Source organism: Miscanthus floridulus, chromosome 1 (genome assembly GCF_019320115.1).
Source record: "Miscanthus floridulus cultivar M001 chromosome 1, ASM1932011v1, whole genome shotgun sequence".
Taxonomy (NCBI): domain Eukaryota; kingdom Viridiplantae; phylum Streptophyta; class Magnoliopsida; order Poales; family Poaceae; genus Miscanthus; species Miscanthus floridulus.
In genome coordinates, this window is record NC_089580.1 from 177,346,022 (window position 1) to 177,362,714 (window position 16,693).

Sequence of the window (16,693 nt, forward strand, 5' to 3'; positions counted from 1 at the left end):
AGAAGAGTGTAAATATAGCTAGATGATAGTGTAAGTGCATGAAAAAATTCAGGTAACAGGGAGAGCCAAATCAACTGAATGTCACCTAGACATATCCTAAACTTTAGATATTATTTTAGAATTTCTGTTAGAACATCAAGAGCTAAACTTTAGACCATGCAATCCAATCAGGACCAAACTCCAAGTCGTTCTCTCTCTTTCTCACTTCGGCTTTGCCACCAACAGATTCTTAGACGGTACGTTGAGAAGGTTTAAATTTTTCTCCACCGGAAGAATTCAGGGAGCAGATGGATCACGGTGAATTAGTTTACCAGCGTTAGGTGAGGTCGTCAGCAGCTGCAACCTCACGAAAACACCAGCTAACTGCCCGTATGCCAACGGCACCTCGCGATAGCGAGTTAGCTATCAGAAATTTTTTTAAGGAGAGAAAACAACTGCAGAGTCACGATAATAGTGCGAAAGCGGCGACAGCTTCTTAAGGATCAGAAGAGGACGGTTAGCCAGACTCGGATCTCCCAGGCACGATCCTGAAGACAACCTATTAGTGGGACTTCCGTGATCGAGTCCATTGCGTGTCAGAACGGCGACGTGATGAAACATCAGATACATCATACAAGTTTCTGACTTTCTTTGCGTGTTCCAAATAAAAATTGCAATGCCCTGCACTCTAAACCAGCGAGAGTTTTGCGTATACAGCCATGAGATCTTGTAAATCTGCGGCGGGCGTAGGTGTCGACTGGTCGTAGTCATCATGCACACGGCCGACGCAAGCCCAGCCAGGCACCTCCAAAAGCATCCCGATCCTTCAGCACAATTTGCATTCTTCTCTGCACTGTACGCATGAGCTATGATCAACTCAACCATCAATCCTCAAGGCGCCCAGCTCGAAAGGAACCACTTATTCTGTGCAGGTACATGTGGATTCGTTTCATCCTCGTTCGGCCGCAGGGTCTAACAATAACAATCGTCGTAGTTGGCACTGGGCCGGGGAGCATTTTATTCATTGCTGACCATATCTTTTTCTTTTGTATTATATAGCCTGCCAAAGCAGGGTGTGGCGTCTGTTCATACAGAAGGAAAGCAAAATATCAAGCAGCAGTCTGCACTCTGCTCCATCGGCTCTCATCGTTGTCGATCCGGTGGATGTAGCTGTAACGGTTTTCTCTGATGTATGCCACCCCAGACCATATACCACGAACAAGAAGGATGCTCGCAAACACCATGCTTCCAAATGTGCAGACCACCTGCGCACACGAAATATGAACCTGCTTTACTGAAATCAAGGAATGAAAACTGCAGCAAGCATCAATGCAATAGAATGCAAGACCTTTTGTTAAGTGCTCCACAGAAAATCATATTTTAATGATGCAGCCACTGAAAATTTGAAGATGCTCTCTAAGCTGACAAACAAACTTAACCATGGACTTCATCTTGCCTAGTGCCTACAATCAAACTTAACTTTATGGGCTGCCCATTTAACTTTATGAGAGGTACAGGTAACAAACTGAACCTGACATTCTATCTATCTAAAGCATTTCTTTTTAGAATTATATTTAAAGCGTTGAGAGGTACATGACAAGAACCACTGTATGTGCTGCCCATTTAAATGCAGTCAGGAGGAATTTCCAATAATCTGACCAATGTGAACCTATTTAATGTCTCAAACACAAATCTGACCTCATGCTGGTGGATGCAACTGCTGCACATTTGCATGACCTCATATCAGGCAGTCGTAACCCCTACCCTAATTGAGTACTCCCTCCGTCCCAATTTATTTGTCGTTTTCGGTGTCCGTGCCACGACTTTGACTCAATTTGTACAAAATATGTGCAACATTTGTGTCTCCAAATAAATTTGTTAAAAAACTAGATTCAAAGATCTTTCCAATGATGCTAATTATGTATCATAAATAATAATATTTTTTAATATATATTTTGTTAAAGTTGTTTCTCGGGAAGCGAGAACGACAGATATTCTGGGACGGAGGGAGTAATTGCTGTCTTTGCTGCACAGATCAACCACTACTTGATATCAGTTGGGGAAGACCAAGTAAATTGGGTTAATGTGAACAAAAGTTTTGGGTCAGTACTGGTAACCCTGAACACAACATGGAAAACATACATCGGATCCGCCACTACCTGACATCAGTTGGAGAAGACTGGTAAGTGGTAACCAGGAATATAACATGAACAGCATGTGTTGGCTTCAATATGTTAGGCTGATCTCCTCCGACTCGGTCCAACGACCGAGTCGGGCCTTGATCCCGCGCCCTGATCGGGGGCGCCCAACCAAGTCATGGTTGGTGGGCCCCCGTCGCACAGCGCCATATAAAAGGAGGTGGGTGTCGGGGCTCTAGGTACGAGGTTCACCGCCGCCACAAACCCCACCTACAAACCCTAATCCGATCTAGAGGGAGGCACTGACAGCGACGGGAAGCTCCACCGCCGCCTCTGCGCCACGCCCGTCGTCTGAACCGTCGCCGGACGCCACTTCCTTCCCTTCGCCGACATACAGCGTTACCGACACCGCCATGGCTTCCTCCTCCACCAAGCCCGATGGTCAGCGACTTCTATCCCCTCTCTCCCTCTAATTTTTCATACAGTAGATCATACTTGATGCTTATGCCAAGTTTTCTAAGAACATACCCTCTTGATCTACACCTAGGTGATCCTAAGTTCTATCACAATATGGACTGAACCAGCAAACTAATTAAATCCAAACTTATAGTTCTTATAAGCTTGTCTTGATCCTACATGACATTTTGCTGGTTGTTGCCAATTTCTTTGTCAGCTAGTACTCCTACAACCACAAGTTAATCCAAGCTTACAGTGAATAGATAGGGCCATTTCACCTGCTGCGCCAATTCACAAGAACAGAGCAAATTAAACCTGGTTAAAGCCCGAACCCAGGTCCAGCCCAACAAGCTTGATAGGTATTCTGTGCCAAGACAGTAATTGCCAAGCCCAAAATAAACTGGAGCTAGATGGAAACTCGGTTTCATTAGTTTTAGACAGTAAAAGGTCTGATAGCCTCACAGTATCAGGCCTCGGTGTGCAGTAAAATTTAGGCCAGAATAAAATGGGGGCCTTTCCTAGCCCAGCACCAAAAATCTCAGATCTAGTGTTAACACTGTCATATTACTCGTCTTGCTGTTTCTTTAGGCAGAGTTCAGCCCCATATGACAGAATGTCAAATGGCAAGCATTCTATTATCTATTTTCTTTCTAGTTAATGCGTGTGCTTGGGAGTCCTTCAATTTGAATAAACCAAGATTTTACCATCACTGCAATTTTAGAGAGACGTAAAAGCACAAGCCTGTGGGGTTGTTTCTGCAACTGGATAGTAGCACTAAAAAAACCATCTTTACATTGAACGGTTCAGCATTTTGATGATCCATATCCTATTGACCACAACTCCCATACTTATTACCACCTTCATTGCTGCTCCTCCAGTAGATATTGATGGTACTTGTGAGTCTGCTCATGGTTCTTTACTTTGTGGAAACAATAGTATCTCTTGTGCTATTGTTCCTACTTCTGCGTCGATCATATTTAGTAAGGGCCTAATTAGACGATTACATGGTTGTAGGGGGCTTTGATTGCACAAGCTCAAATACTCAAATTGCAGACGGGATTTAATTAACATCAGCCTAAAAGTGATTGAGTGAGCATTTGATTGGAAGGTGGGCTAATAAAACATTTTTCTATTTTGATTCTCAACTGAGAATGGCTACTGGGGTGATAAATGATAAGCTCAGATAAAAAGGCTTGCACAAGACCTGTAATCTGCACTTGTGCAACCAGTTTTTAGGAATAAACCCAACTAAAATAGACGACGGATGGAAATTTAAATTGCTATTGTCTGAATGCAGGTGCCAACAAGAATAAAGGTAGCTAGAAAGTAAAAATAGTTCAAACCTTATAAAAATACTAGATGCAGAGTGTTATATGGGCTAATCAAACAGTACAAACATGTACCAAACTTAAATAAGAAACCCCTCATTCACATAATATTATGAACTCTATGAGTTTATTCAGCTGCATATACCATAACAAAAAAAAAACTCACATCTGGCAACAGTTTTTCACTATATTTTACGCCTTAGATAATTACAGTTCACGTTTCTGATTTATATATACACATCCTTCCTACAGCTTCGGGCGTGTTTGGCTCCCTTCCCCTCCCAGCCTGGTCCGCTCAACCCATACAGGCCCAAGGTAGCCATGCCAATCACATGCAAGTAGCAGTTGTTTGATTGCCCGCACTCAGACAACCAAGCCAGATGCGGAGCCTGTTTGGTTGCCCGTGACAGCCATCAGCCAACTCGTTCTCTCGCTGTGCACATGGCCCCGTGCGCTTGCCTGCATGAAGGGCGTGTTTGTTTCCCTGGACCAGGGAGGCCGGCGTGTACCAGCCGGGCCTGGGCATCGGTGGACAGGCCCAGGAGGTGCAACTGGAGTTGTTTGTTTGCCTGGTTGTAGCAGGGGCTGGCTGAGAGCGAGCTGGTGTTTGTTTGCCTGTACAATCGTGTATCATTACCCTGCATCAGGCATATGGGTAGCCTTACCACCACTGCTGCTGATTCCTCACCCCCATTGCCATTTCATCGAGCACCTCCGCTTCGCCACCATGAATAGGCACCTTTGCCGGCGAACTCTTCACATCGCCCCAGTCGCCACTGATGTGTCCGTCACCCACGTCATGGCCATGCGCCACAGCCACACCAGCCCAAGGCTTGACTTTGTTCCCATCCAAACCAAGCCCCGGCGTCCACGGTGCCACCCGCGACGCATCGGCGTCCGCGAGTGACACCCTCGATCCTGGCCGTGGGCACGATGTCGAGCACTAAGGATACCTACATCGACCGCCGGCATAGCTGCTCAGACCACCGGCGCCACCACAAGTAGGCCACCGGCACGACGAGCAGGGGATGTGGAGAGGAGGGGAAAGGGGATGTGGGGAGCTTGGCGTGGTGCCAGTGGCGGGCGGCGCGGCGGCGGCGCCCGCGCCCACGGCCTGCAGGGCAGCGTGGCCCGCGCCTGCGGCCTGCTCGCCAGCGGCGGCCTGCGCGGCGGCGGCGCCCGCGCCCGCGGCTTGCTCCCAGCGACAGCCTGCATGGCTGCGTTGCGGCGGCTGGGGGCCGGCCGGCGACCACCCAGATCCGGCCGAGCCGGAGTGGCTACGACGAGCGGCACCCCTCGGGACGCGTCCTGGGCGAGTGGCCTGCGCCGGCGAAGCTGCTCCTCTAGTACTGCGGCGCGCGTGAGCCGGCGAAACTGCTCCTCTGCTTCTCCTGTCTGGTGTCGGGTGGTGGCGCAACGGTGCCGCGGCGTCGCTGTGGAGAGAAGAAGACGAGGTCGCAAGAGGTGACAGTAAGGGAGGTGATGGAAGCGTTGTCTCGTGGCCCACAACGCGCCCGCTCCAACCGAGCCCGGTAGGAACGAATTTTTTTTTCGTTCCTCCGGGGCCAGGCCTAGAGGTGCTTTGATGGGCGTGCTGGCCTGGCTCCCAATCCGGTCCAGGCAAACAAACACCCCGGGTTGCAGCCCACGGGCGCAGTGGCCCGGCTGATCCAGGCAAACAAACGCGCCCGAAGTGAGCCTGGATCGCCAGATACGCAGATTTTTTCTGCACGGAGTGAGCCAGGCCGAGGGGCGACTTTTGCACGGGAGCAGCCTGGCTGAAACCGCAGACCAGGAAACCAAACACGTGAAAGTTGCATCTAGTGGGCCTGGATGAGCCTCATGCAGGGAACCAAACGCGCCCTAAATGGACAGCCCGTGCCTACATGCTATGCATACATGCTCCATAGTCATCCAAGCATGTTCATCTAGAGGATGACTAATAGCCAGGCACAACAAGGAGGAGATGCTGCATGGTGTATGAGCCGAGCTCAAGCTTACTACTGTACAACAGTAGAAGACGACCCTCTGGTACCTTACCTGATGAACTGCAAGAGGCAATAGCTGACTTTGAGTGATGCATCCTTCTATTTTAGCTAGTTCTACTTGATTATCTTGTGCCTATGCATTATCTGTGCTAAAGCTTGAGCTATCTCAAAAGCTCAAGACCTTTATCATCCAGTAAGCCTTATGCTTCCTGTCTGAAACTATTTTTCATTTTGCTGAAGACCTAAGGTAATCCCCTGCCGCCTGGTTTATTGTGAAATACATATCCAACTAATTGAGCATAACGTATAGTCGTATACAACTCTTAACCATATGACAGCACAACTAATAATCCTAGCATCAATCCACAGTTTTAAGAATCAAAGCATCCAACAGCCAAATTTGAAAAAGAGTTCTCTAAGCAGAATGCAAAGGATGCCTCATCAACATGAACTAGATACTTCCCTGAACCAAGATGCCCTTCAGAAGAACAAATGACACTGTTATCCATGTTGCAAACACAACACTTCACCGACGGCATGATCACGAGACAAGCATTGAAAAGTGATGCTCACAATTGGTACGAAGCAGACCAGACCATCAAATAGTTGAGCATATGAATGAATCGCTCACCTCGAGAAGACCCTTCAGGATCCATAAGGACGTCAGCACCAGCACGCCATTGACCGAAAACTTCACCTACACACGCATGGGCACCACCAGATCAAGCCCAATACCGAGACCGCACCGCCAATTTCCAACAGAAAACTAAAATAGAGAAGATAAACGAAGAGGGGAACGGACCAGCTCGGCGGGGACGGAAGGCGGCAGCACGGACCTGGCAGCGCGGCGCGCGCGGCGGGAGGCCTTCCTGAACACGGAGTGCAGGAACCGGGCCAGTAGGTCCAGGCTGCGGTCCTCGTCTTCGTCCTCCTCTTCATCTGCGTCGTCTTCGTCCTCCTCGCTTCCGTCCCGGTAGGACGCGGCGGCGCCCGAGAGATCGCCGACCCAGGGGCGGGCATCTGGGACGACAACGACGGCGTCGGAGTGTCGACGCCGGGCAGCGCGGAGGAGGCGAGGAGCATGGGAGGGGCGCAGGTGGCGGGGGGATGCGGACGTGGACGTGTGGAAGCGGTGGCGACAGGCAGGGGCGGGGACGAGAAGGGGAAGGAGGGAGGTGGAGCTTGCCATGGGGGATCTGCAAGCTCGTTGGTGTGCTTCCGTCCCCGCGAGTGCGTGGCTGACCGACCTTCTCTTATCCGTTTTACATTTTGTTTTTTAAAATTATACTGTACAGTACAACACGGACGTTCACACCACGCATGTACACTCATCACTAAGCACCTTCGAAGAACTACGCTGGCAAATCTCAAGATTTATGAAGTCATCATTGACGCTTCACTGTCGAGGAGCACATCGTCTACCACTGAAGGCATAGCGTCGTTAAATCCTAAAATAAATTCAGAAAAATACAAGCACTCATGCTTAGTCGAGGACTTAAAGCCTGATGAGTAGGTTTTACCATAAGAAACCTAACTAACTGATCTATGATCCGTTCGTATTTTACATTTTGTTTTGATCATACTGTATAAGGGCATGTTTGGGTTCTAGGTATCAAGAGGGATTGGAAAATGGTTGTCAGGTTCATAAATTTGGGGTTCCTCGTGGATCAGCTTTTCAGCAAAAGCTCGGCCCAGCAGACGACGCTGCGAACGATGCGCAACTCTTAGGCTGGCCCAAAAACCTAACAAACAGGACAGAAGGGTGAACCAGCCTCCGACTGGAAGGCCTGGCCAAAGAGGAACGACGCCCGCTTCCGATTCTGGCCCGCCTCTCCGATCGGAAGGCCTCGCTTCTGACTCCGGCCCGCCTCTTCGATCGGAAGGCCAGGCCAAAACACCGCTTCTGACTCTGGTCTGCCTCTCCCACCAGGAATACACCGAACCTCTGCTTATATCTCTTCTCCGACTAGCACAGTTGGAGCCGACTAGGACCAACCGATCGGGGACGCCCGCTCGGTAAGGACCAGAAAACGGGCGGAGCAAGTAAAGCAGGACACTCAAAAGTCAACAACAATACCGAGGACCGTACCCTGCACACCTACAGAACAGTATCAACAGGCATGTCAGCACCAAAACAGTGTTGTGGCCGTCGACATTTGCCCTACAGTGTTGTGGGCGCACACAAAACTCTCATACCGGATGAGGACGGTAAAACCCCTTGCATACCTCTGGGCATCAACAGTATGACAGGCACCGACGTCTGCCATACCAGAAGAAGACGACACAACCTTCCACATGCATCTGACATTAATAGTGTTATGGGCGTCCACAATCATCTTGTACCCGACGACATGGGCAACAAGACTTAGCATACGTACATTTTCTCTCTCTCACTCACTTATAAGGCCATCCCCTTCGTCTATAAAAGAGGATGCGCTCTCTCTCAACAGATAGCTCTATCAGTTCACTCACACACAACAACAGAACCACTAGGTTCAGACACTCGAGCACACACTCGAACACTTAGCGCATAGCGGAGCTCCCGTAACTCTTGGCCGTTTAGTCCAAAGTCTGACCGGACCGCTTGCACCCCCCATCTTTCTCCCTTCCATTTGTAACCCCACAGCAAAATTCGAGCACCTAGGCTCAGGAATAAAGTCATCGACCGACTCAAACTGGACGTAGGGCACGTTGCCTAAACCAGTATAAATCCTGTGTCATTGAGTGCTAGACCACATCCGATCATAACGTACGGCAAAACTACAAATATTTACGTGGTGGTCACTTTTTGCTCCGACAGTTGGCACTGTCCATGGGGAAGATGTTGTACGTTCACACTTTTGGTCATCGGATGGCCCACTTTTCCGCCATCTTCGCCATGGCGGGCTCAAGCGATACGACTCGCTTTGACTCACTAGAGTTTCCCGCACTCCCACCTGTTGAGATGTGGGTTCCATCCGTCTTCAAGCCATCCCAAGCCTTTCTCTTCAGAAGCCTAGACTTTGTCGCCGACCGGCTCGACGTACTACACCTCCACGAGGAGGCACTTGTTCCGGCGCTCATTGGAGGGGCGCCCTCCATCGGCTCCGGAACACACGACGACTTCAACAACGAGGTGCATACGCTTCATTCCAAGTAAACTCCCTGTTCAAACCCCGCTGTGAGTAATGCGCATGTTGTTATTTACTCGCTATGTACTATCTTCTACCGATTATCCAGAGGGACCGTGTTGTCCACACCGTAACCACCGTACGACCGGTTCCCTATGGCCTCGCGTCCCCCGCAGACGCGTATGCTCGGGGCTCCAAAAAATGTTGATGCCGCCTCCTCTCATATCTGAAATTATAGGGATGGCGAGCTATGCTCCCACCTGTTTCTACGAACTCGTAGATGACAAGGTTGAGAGTGACGGCTCCAACATCGGCGACATAGCACCTAACCACCGTTAGTCCTGGGAGTGTGCTATGGCGGATATTCCGGGATAGCCACCGGTGGTAGCGGAGTCCTTGCAGACTCACACCCCTCCGGACCCTCGTGTGGGGGCCCTCGCGCTCACACAAGAGCATGATGAGGAGCTACGACAACGGCGGCAGAACCAGCCGCCATGACGCACCACGCTACGCCCGCACGTTCAGCGCACCACGCTGCGCCCCATGCGCGTAACCCGGCGCGGCGCCAGGGGGCGTGTCCGCTAGGTCCGGCTCAACATCATGGATGGAGGGAATGATCCCCCATAGTTCGCTCGGGCCGACCAGAACATCGCCGCTATGGCGATGCTTCTACGCGGCATTCCCAAACCTGTCGACCCCCAAGAACGGGTGGTCCACCAGAACCTCCGGGCGCTGGTGGAGACCGTCGCCATTCAATAGGTAGAAAGCTCCGTATCGCGACACCAACTCGTGGCCTCTCTCCCCGCCAAGGGAGTGGGGACGCACCAGACGAATCGCTCCATCCGCTCACCACTACAGCCACCAAGCACGACATAGGAGGTCGTAGCAGCGCCATGGTCTAACCTAGCGCCCGCTCCACACTGACCCCCTGTGCGCGAGCGACTCAGGCAGAACCAAGACGCTCATAGTGTCATCAGCAATCGGCGTCGGGCCTGGCATGATGATGACGTCCATCGAGCGACAGTGAGGGCAGGCGACACAGACCCCGATCCGACCATCGTGGGGATTGGTGAAATGCACCCTAGACATGGTCGTTGGCCGAACGACTAGAGTCCCAGCTCAGATGGTCTGGGACCACGGGCCTTCGGTCGACACATCCAAAGAGCATTGTTCCCACAAAGCTTCCGACCGCCTACCAACGTCACCAAATATACCGGGGAGACGAACCCAGGCATATGGCTTGAAGACTTCCGGCTCGCCTGCCGAGCCGGTGGAGTGGATAATGACCACTTCATCATTCAGTACCTCCCTATTTACGTAGGAGAACATGTTCAAGCTTGGCTCGAATTCCTCCCGTGCAACAGCATCTACGACTGGGCGGACCTCAAGAGGGTCTTCGTCAGGAACTTTCAGGGGATGTATGTTCACCCTAGGAACTCCTAGGACCTCAAGAGCTACCAGCAGGAGCCCAACAAGTCCCTATGGGATTACATCCGTAGGTTCTCAAAGTGGTGCAACTCCTTTCCTGATGTCGTCGACGCGGACATGATCAGTGCATTCCTCTCCAGGACAACCTACGAGTCTCTAATCCACAAGCTTAGCTTCATGAAGCCTCGTACCACCCGTGACCTGCTCGACGTCGCCATGAACCACGCCTCCAACGAGGAGACGATCGGAGTGGTCTTCAACGGAGTCCGGGACAAAGGCAAGTCCAAGAGCGAGGACTAGGACGAATGCCCCTCCACACAGAGGGGCAAAAAGAACAAGAATGATCGGCATCGACTGGCCAACCCCGCGTTGGTTGCCGCGGCTGATCCCATGGGCAAGCAGCCCCAGTAGGGCCTGCCTGACCACTTCAATGAGCTCATGGAGAGCCCATGTACCAATCACGCCTACCCCGTCAAGCACCTCTACAAGGACTACAAGCTCCTCAAGCGCTTTCTACGACAGGCCGGTGGGCCGAAGGAAGGAAAAGGCAAGGAGGCAGCAGCCAAAAAAGGGGGCGTGGCGGGCAAGGATCCGGACGACTGAAGGCCCCTATATGGCAACCGAGGTGATCCGATCAGGCGCCTACCAACTGAAGAACGACAACGGCGACGCTCTCACCAACACTTGGAACAGCGAACATCTACGTCGTTTATTCCTCTAAAAATTTAGTCTTACCATTTTTACTTAACGTTTGCTCCTATAAAGCGCCCCAAGCCGAACACTTTTGGCCCGGGTCGCTCGGGGGCTCCACGGGGGTGCAATACCACCCCTCTTTTTTTACTATCATATGGTAAATGAGGTGCAATACCACCGCTCTTTTTTACTATCATATGGTAAATATCTTTTTTTACCCAAACGAAAGGGTAATCTGTTCCTTTAAATTACCTTACGTAACTTTGCTTTAAATATTTCGACCGATCGCACCCCGCCTCTACCTATGGTTATGAGCAGCTAAGCCTCGCGGGTGAAAGCTCCAGTTTGGTTTTGGTGAATTGATGAAACCCTTAGTGTTAACCTAGTTTATCAAAGTGATTATGAGATAGGTAGCATATTCCAAGTGGTGAAACAAATAAAGATCATGACATGATGATGGCGATGCCATGGTGATGATCAAGTGCTTGGACTTGAAAAGAAGAAAGAGAAAAATAAAAGGCTCAAGGCAAAGGTATAAGTGGTAGGAGCCATTTTTTGTTTTGGTGATCGAGACACTTAGTGAGTGTGATCACATTTAGGATTGATAGCCGTACTATTAAGAGGGGTGAAACTCGTATCGAAATGCGGTTATCAAAGTACCACTAGATGCTCTAACTCATTGCATATGCATTTAGGATCTAGTAGAGTGCTAACACCCTTGAAAATATTTATGAAAATATGCTAACACACATGTGCACAAGGTGATACACCTGGTGGTTGGCACTTTTGAGCAAGGGTAAGAAACTTCACCGGCAGAGTGCGGACAGCCCGACGGTGCCACCGGCGCCCTAGACAGAAAAGACAAGGTTTCATAGAATGCACCGGACACTGGTCACGTAGTGACCGGACGCTGAGGTCCTGCGTCCGGTCAGTAGCAGTAGTGAGCATGCTGTCTCGGTCTTGTGACCAGACGCTGGCGTGAAGGGTGACCGGACACTCAGAGCCTATGCTGACATGGCGGTGCACAGAGGAGACAGTGAGTGACCAGACGCTGGGTGTGTCCGGTCGGTGGTGACCAGACGTGTCTGGTCGTGACTGGTACCTTACTAGAAACGACCGGACGCTGGGATCCTACGTCCGGTCACTTCAAAGCAACGAGTCTAGTCACAACTTAAATGTACTAATGACCATTGAGATCGGGCGGTTAGTGTTTGAAGCAGGGGATACATGGCATGCATCACGTGACCAGACGCTGGAGTCCAGCGTCCGGTCGATCTGACTGGCGCATCCGGTCACCCTATTTTTTAGTGGACTGAGGAGCCAACGGCTCTATTTCGTGGGGGCTTCTATTTAAGCCCTATGATTGGCTCAAGCTCACTCTTTTGGCCATTTGCATTGACATAGCAACCTTGTGAGCTTAGCCAAAGCCTCCCACTCATCTCCATCATTGATTCATCATCTTTGTGAGATTGAAAGAGAATCCAAGTGCATTGCTTGAGTGATTGCATCTAGAGGCACTTGGTATTCATGTTTTGCTGTGGGATTCACTTGTTTCTCTTGGTGGTTGCTGCCACCTAGACAGCTTGAAGTAGCGAGGATCATCGAGCGGAGGTTGGTGATTGTCTCCGGCTCCGATCATGGTGATTGTAAGGGGTCTTGTGCCTTCCTCGGTGGAGCACCGAAAGGTAACTCTAGTGGATTGCTTGTGTCATTGAGTTACCTCACTTGTGGGTAGGTTCTTGCAGTGTCCAATTATGTGGATGAGGTTCGTGCAACACCTCTTAGCTACCGAACCATCAAGTGTTGGTCGACACAACGGGGACTAGCATGCTGGCAAGCACGTGAACCTCGAGAGAAAAATTGGTTGTCTCTTACCCTTTGGTATTCTCCCAGTGATTGATTTAGTATTCATCTTATGATTGGTTCACTCCTCTACACGACGGTATAATTATCCTACTCACTCATTTATATTCTTACAAACTAGTTGTAGCAAGCTCTTTAGTGTAGCTAGAATTGAGAGCTTGCTTTGTAGTTTAAGTTCGTCTAGTGGAGCTCTTTAGTGTAGTAAGTGTGAGAGCTCTTAGTGAGTAGTGACATAGCAAATTGTGTGTTTACTGATCATAGCAACTAGAATTCTTGGATAGGTGGCTTGCATCTCTTGTAGAGCTAGAGCAAGTTTGTATTTTGCTATTGTTATACTAATCAAATTACACTAGTTGGTTTGTAGATTTTTAAATAGGCTATTCACCCCATCTAGCCATATTAGGACCTTTCAGCGGGCTCTTAAGGTTGCATCCTATGGTACGAACGAGCAGGTGCGAAAAAGAAAAGAATAAAAAACAAAGTTATGCTAAGATAAAAATAAGGAACGGATGGGATAAGCTTTCCCGAACGAAGTAGTTCCATCACTAAAACAAAGTTACTATCGGTGCAGAAAGTGACCAACTAGTAAATATTTGTAGTTTTGCTATACGTTGTGATTCAAGGTGGCCTAGCACTCAATGACATGGGATTTATACTGGTTCAGGCAACGAGCCCTACGTCCAGTGTGGGTCGGTCGGTGACTTTATTCCCGAGCCCAGGTGCTCGAAGTCTATAGTGGGGTTACAAATGAGAGACAGAGAGATGGGGTGTCTGGTCGGTTCGGTCGGATGGGCCGAGATTGACAGGAGCTATGCTATAAACGAATTGTCCATGCGTGTGCTTAAGGGGTTGCGAGCTATTGATCTAATGAACCTGAACTTAAAGAAGTCGACTTGGGTTCACCGTCTGTGTTTGGAGGGAGCATATCCCCTTTTATAGAAGAAGGGGATGACTTTACAAGTGAGAGGGAGAGTGAGTACGGATGTTTCTAAGCCTTGTTGCCTACGCCGATGGGGATAGGATAATGGTGGGCGCCCATAATACTGTTGATGTCACTATAGAATGTTAGGTACACGTGGGAGGTTGAGCTGCTTTCTTTAAGACTGGAGGACATCAGTACCTACAAAAAAGGTTGTCTCGCCGACTGGAGGCATGACTTTACCATGTTCACCTGGTACGGTGAATTCCGGCGCCCACAATACTGTTGATGCCTAGAGGCATATGGGGGTCTTACCGTACGGGTGTTTTTGACCAGCGCCTATAATACTGTAGAGGTAATTGTGGGCGCCTACAATACTGTTTGTGGCAGGGCGACTATAAAGTACTGTTCTGCAGGGTATGGTCCCTGGTGCCGTGGTTTGACTTGCGAGCCCCGTCTTGCCTTCCTTCGTACGCCTCCTGGTTCTTTCTGAGCGGGCGTCCCTGGTCGGATGGCTCCAGTCAGTTCTGGTGCGCGAGTCGGAGAATAGCGATGGGCAGGGTTTTCTACGAACCCTAGTCGGAGACACGGGGTCAGAGTCGGAGGCGGTCCTCGGGTTAGGCTTTCCGAGTGGAGGCCATGTGAAGGTAGCCGGGGCCTGACGCTAGCGCTCTGATCGGAGATGCCGTTCGGAGTTGTCCTGAGCCTAAGCTAGTGCTCCGGTCAGAAAGATGGGCCGGACGCGACCAGGGCCTAAAGCGAGTGCTTCGGTCTATTGAGTTTAGACTCTTAGGCCGGTCTAAAGGAAGAAAAGGCCATCCTCCTGGGTTGAGCCCTGGCGTGGAAGCCAGTCCCCGAGGGACCCCGGGTTTTTGAACCCGACAGGAGCCCCCGAGCGATTCGGGCAGAATCGTCTAGGGGATTTTTGTCTTGCCGGTGGGTGCACGTGAGCGCACCTACGGGTGTAGCCCCTGAGCCCCCGGTGGTTCGTGCCGAACCGGCTGGGGGTGCTTTTGAGTTTGTTAACGGGGGATGTTTTTCTGTTTTGTCGGCGGGTGCGCGCGAGCGCACCCATGGGTGTAGCCCCTGAGCCCCAGGCGGTTTGGGCTGAACCGGCTAGGGGTGTTGCCTCAGCAGGCATGTATGCGTGTTTTTTAGTTTGAGATGGAATTTTATTTAACCACGGTGTCATTGCACGCCGTGGGATCGGGTGAGTCGGAGTTATGAACGGACCCTAGCGTCGATGCATGCCGAGGGTGGAGATAGCTCGGTTCGGTTGTGTTAGAGCTCACTGATCTTTTGGCGTCGATGCGCGTCATGGGATCGGGTGAGGCGGAGTTTATGAATGGACCCTGACGTCGATGCACGCCGTGGATTGAGAGAGTTAGTTTAGTTAGTTTAGGAAGTCGTTACGCGAGTTTAGGAGTCGTGGTCCCAGGAGTCGTAGCCGGATTTCGCCGATCCTGTCGACGCGAGTTTAGGAGTCGCGGTCCCAAGAGCCATAGCCGGATGTCGCCTATCCTGTCGATGCGAGTTTAGGAGTCACGGTCCTAAGAGCCGTAGTCAGATGTCGCCTATCCTGTCGACGCGAGCTTAGGAGTCGCGGTCCCAAGAGCCATAGCCGGATGTCGCCGATCCTATCAACGCGAGTTCGGAGTCGTGGTCCCATGGCATTTGAGCCCCCAAGCCTTGTTGGGCCTTCATGGGGGTTGGTGTGAGTCATTTTGCGCTACCCTATCCGATTCCTCACAACCGGAGGGGCTGAGTTTCGTCGTCTGTCCCGATCGCTCGGGCTCGAAGACTAGCTCGGTGAGTTCGCTAACGGGTGTGATCGAGCAGAATCTGGGTCCGTCGTTCGTGATGGGGTCAGCATAGCCCTCTTGTGGCATTCCACTACTCCTTTACCTGTAGCCCGGTAGATGCCTAGGTCATTCTGGAGACCGACCCGGGTGGCCTTATGGCCTCCCCTCGATGGAGATTCTATGGGCTTGGCGAGAGGTTTAGGATCGAACGAGAAGGTTGAGATGACCCGGTTTGCCAGACCAGGCAAAGGCCGCACAGTGCTCATCTATGGTTTTCTCCCCTGGCTCTGTTTGGTTGCTCATATCGAATGAGGCATGCCACCGCTTTGTGGCGCAACACGGAGCGTTCTGGATGCATTTCGCTGCATGTGCGATGCTTAGTTCCCGAGCCCCCGGGCGGTTCATGCCCTAACTGTCCGAGGGATTTAGGCGTATGGTATGAAATGATTATAAAGAAATAGAGGGGGTTTTACAGTGTTTACCTTTGATAGCTTTGAGTGATAGGGCTTGGAGAGCTTCAGTCAGAAATGTCTGACCGGGACCCGAGCTCGTCATTCATGACGGAGTCGGCGTGGCCCACATGGGGCATCCCTTCGCTTCCTATCTGTGTCCCGGTGCTTATCCTGAGTGAATCGATCGACTCAGGAGGCCGGTTGATCTCTCTTGGTGGAGATCTTGATGTTGGATCTCTCCAGGTCTGGTCTTGACGACTGGAGTGATGAGGTTCGGAGAGCTTCAGTCGGAGACGTCCGATCGGGACCTATGCTTGTTAATCGTGGGTTAGCCCTTGTGTGAACAGTTTGTTTTAATGAACACATGCTCACCTTGGTGACCTGAGAGATGGGGTTCGGAGAGCTTCAGTCCGAGACGTCCGACTGGGACCTTGGTGACCTAAGAGACGGGGTTCGGAGAGCTCCAGTCGGAGATGTCTGACTGGGACCTGTATCTCAGGTGCTTATCCTGAGTGAGAGGTCTGGAGTCGCATCGGT

At 50.9% G+C, this 16,693-nt stretch overlaps 1 protein-coding gene across 2 annotated transcripts; it reads right to left on the reverse strand.

Moving 5' to 3' along the window:
- Positions 1-1,003: 1,003 nt before the first annotated feature.
- Positions 1,004-7,147, reverse strand: LOC136549509 (protein SHORT HYPOCOTYL IN WHITE LIGHT 1-like). Of its 2 annotated transcripts, none has more exons than XM_066540815.1 (3): positions 6,692-7,147; positions 6,521-6,586; positions 1,004-1,244 (listed from the first exon to the last, which is right to left on the reverse strand). In XM_066540815.1, exons 1-3 carry the CDS (start codon positions 7,076-7,078, stop codon positions 1,089-1,091), a joined length of 609 nt encoding a protein of 202 aa, XP_066396912.1. In that variant the 5' UTR covers positions 7,079-7,147; the 3' UTR covers positions 1,004-1,088. The 2 variants fall into 2 exon arrangements, with proteins under 2 accessions (XP_066396912.1, XP_066396919.1); XM_066540822.1 differs by lacking the exon at positions 1,004-1,244 and adding an exon at positions 3,335-3,535.
- Positions 7,148-16,693: the final 9,546 nt, after the last annotated feature.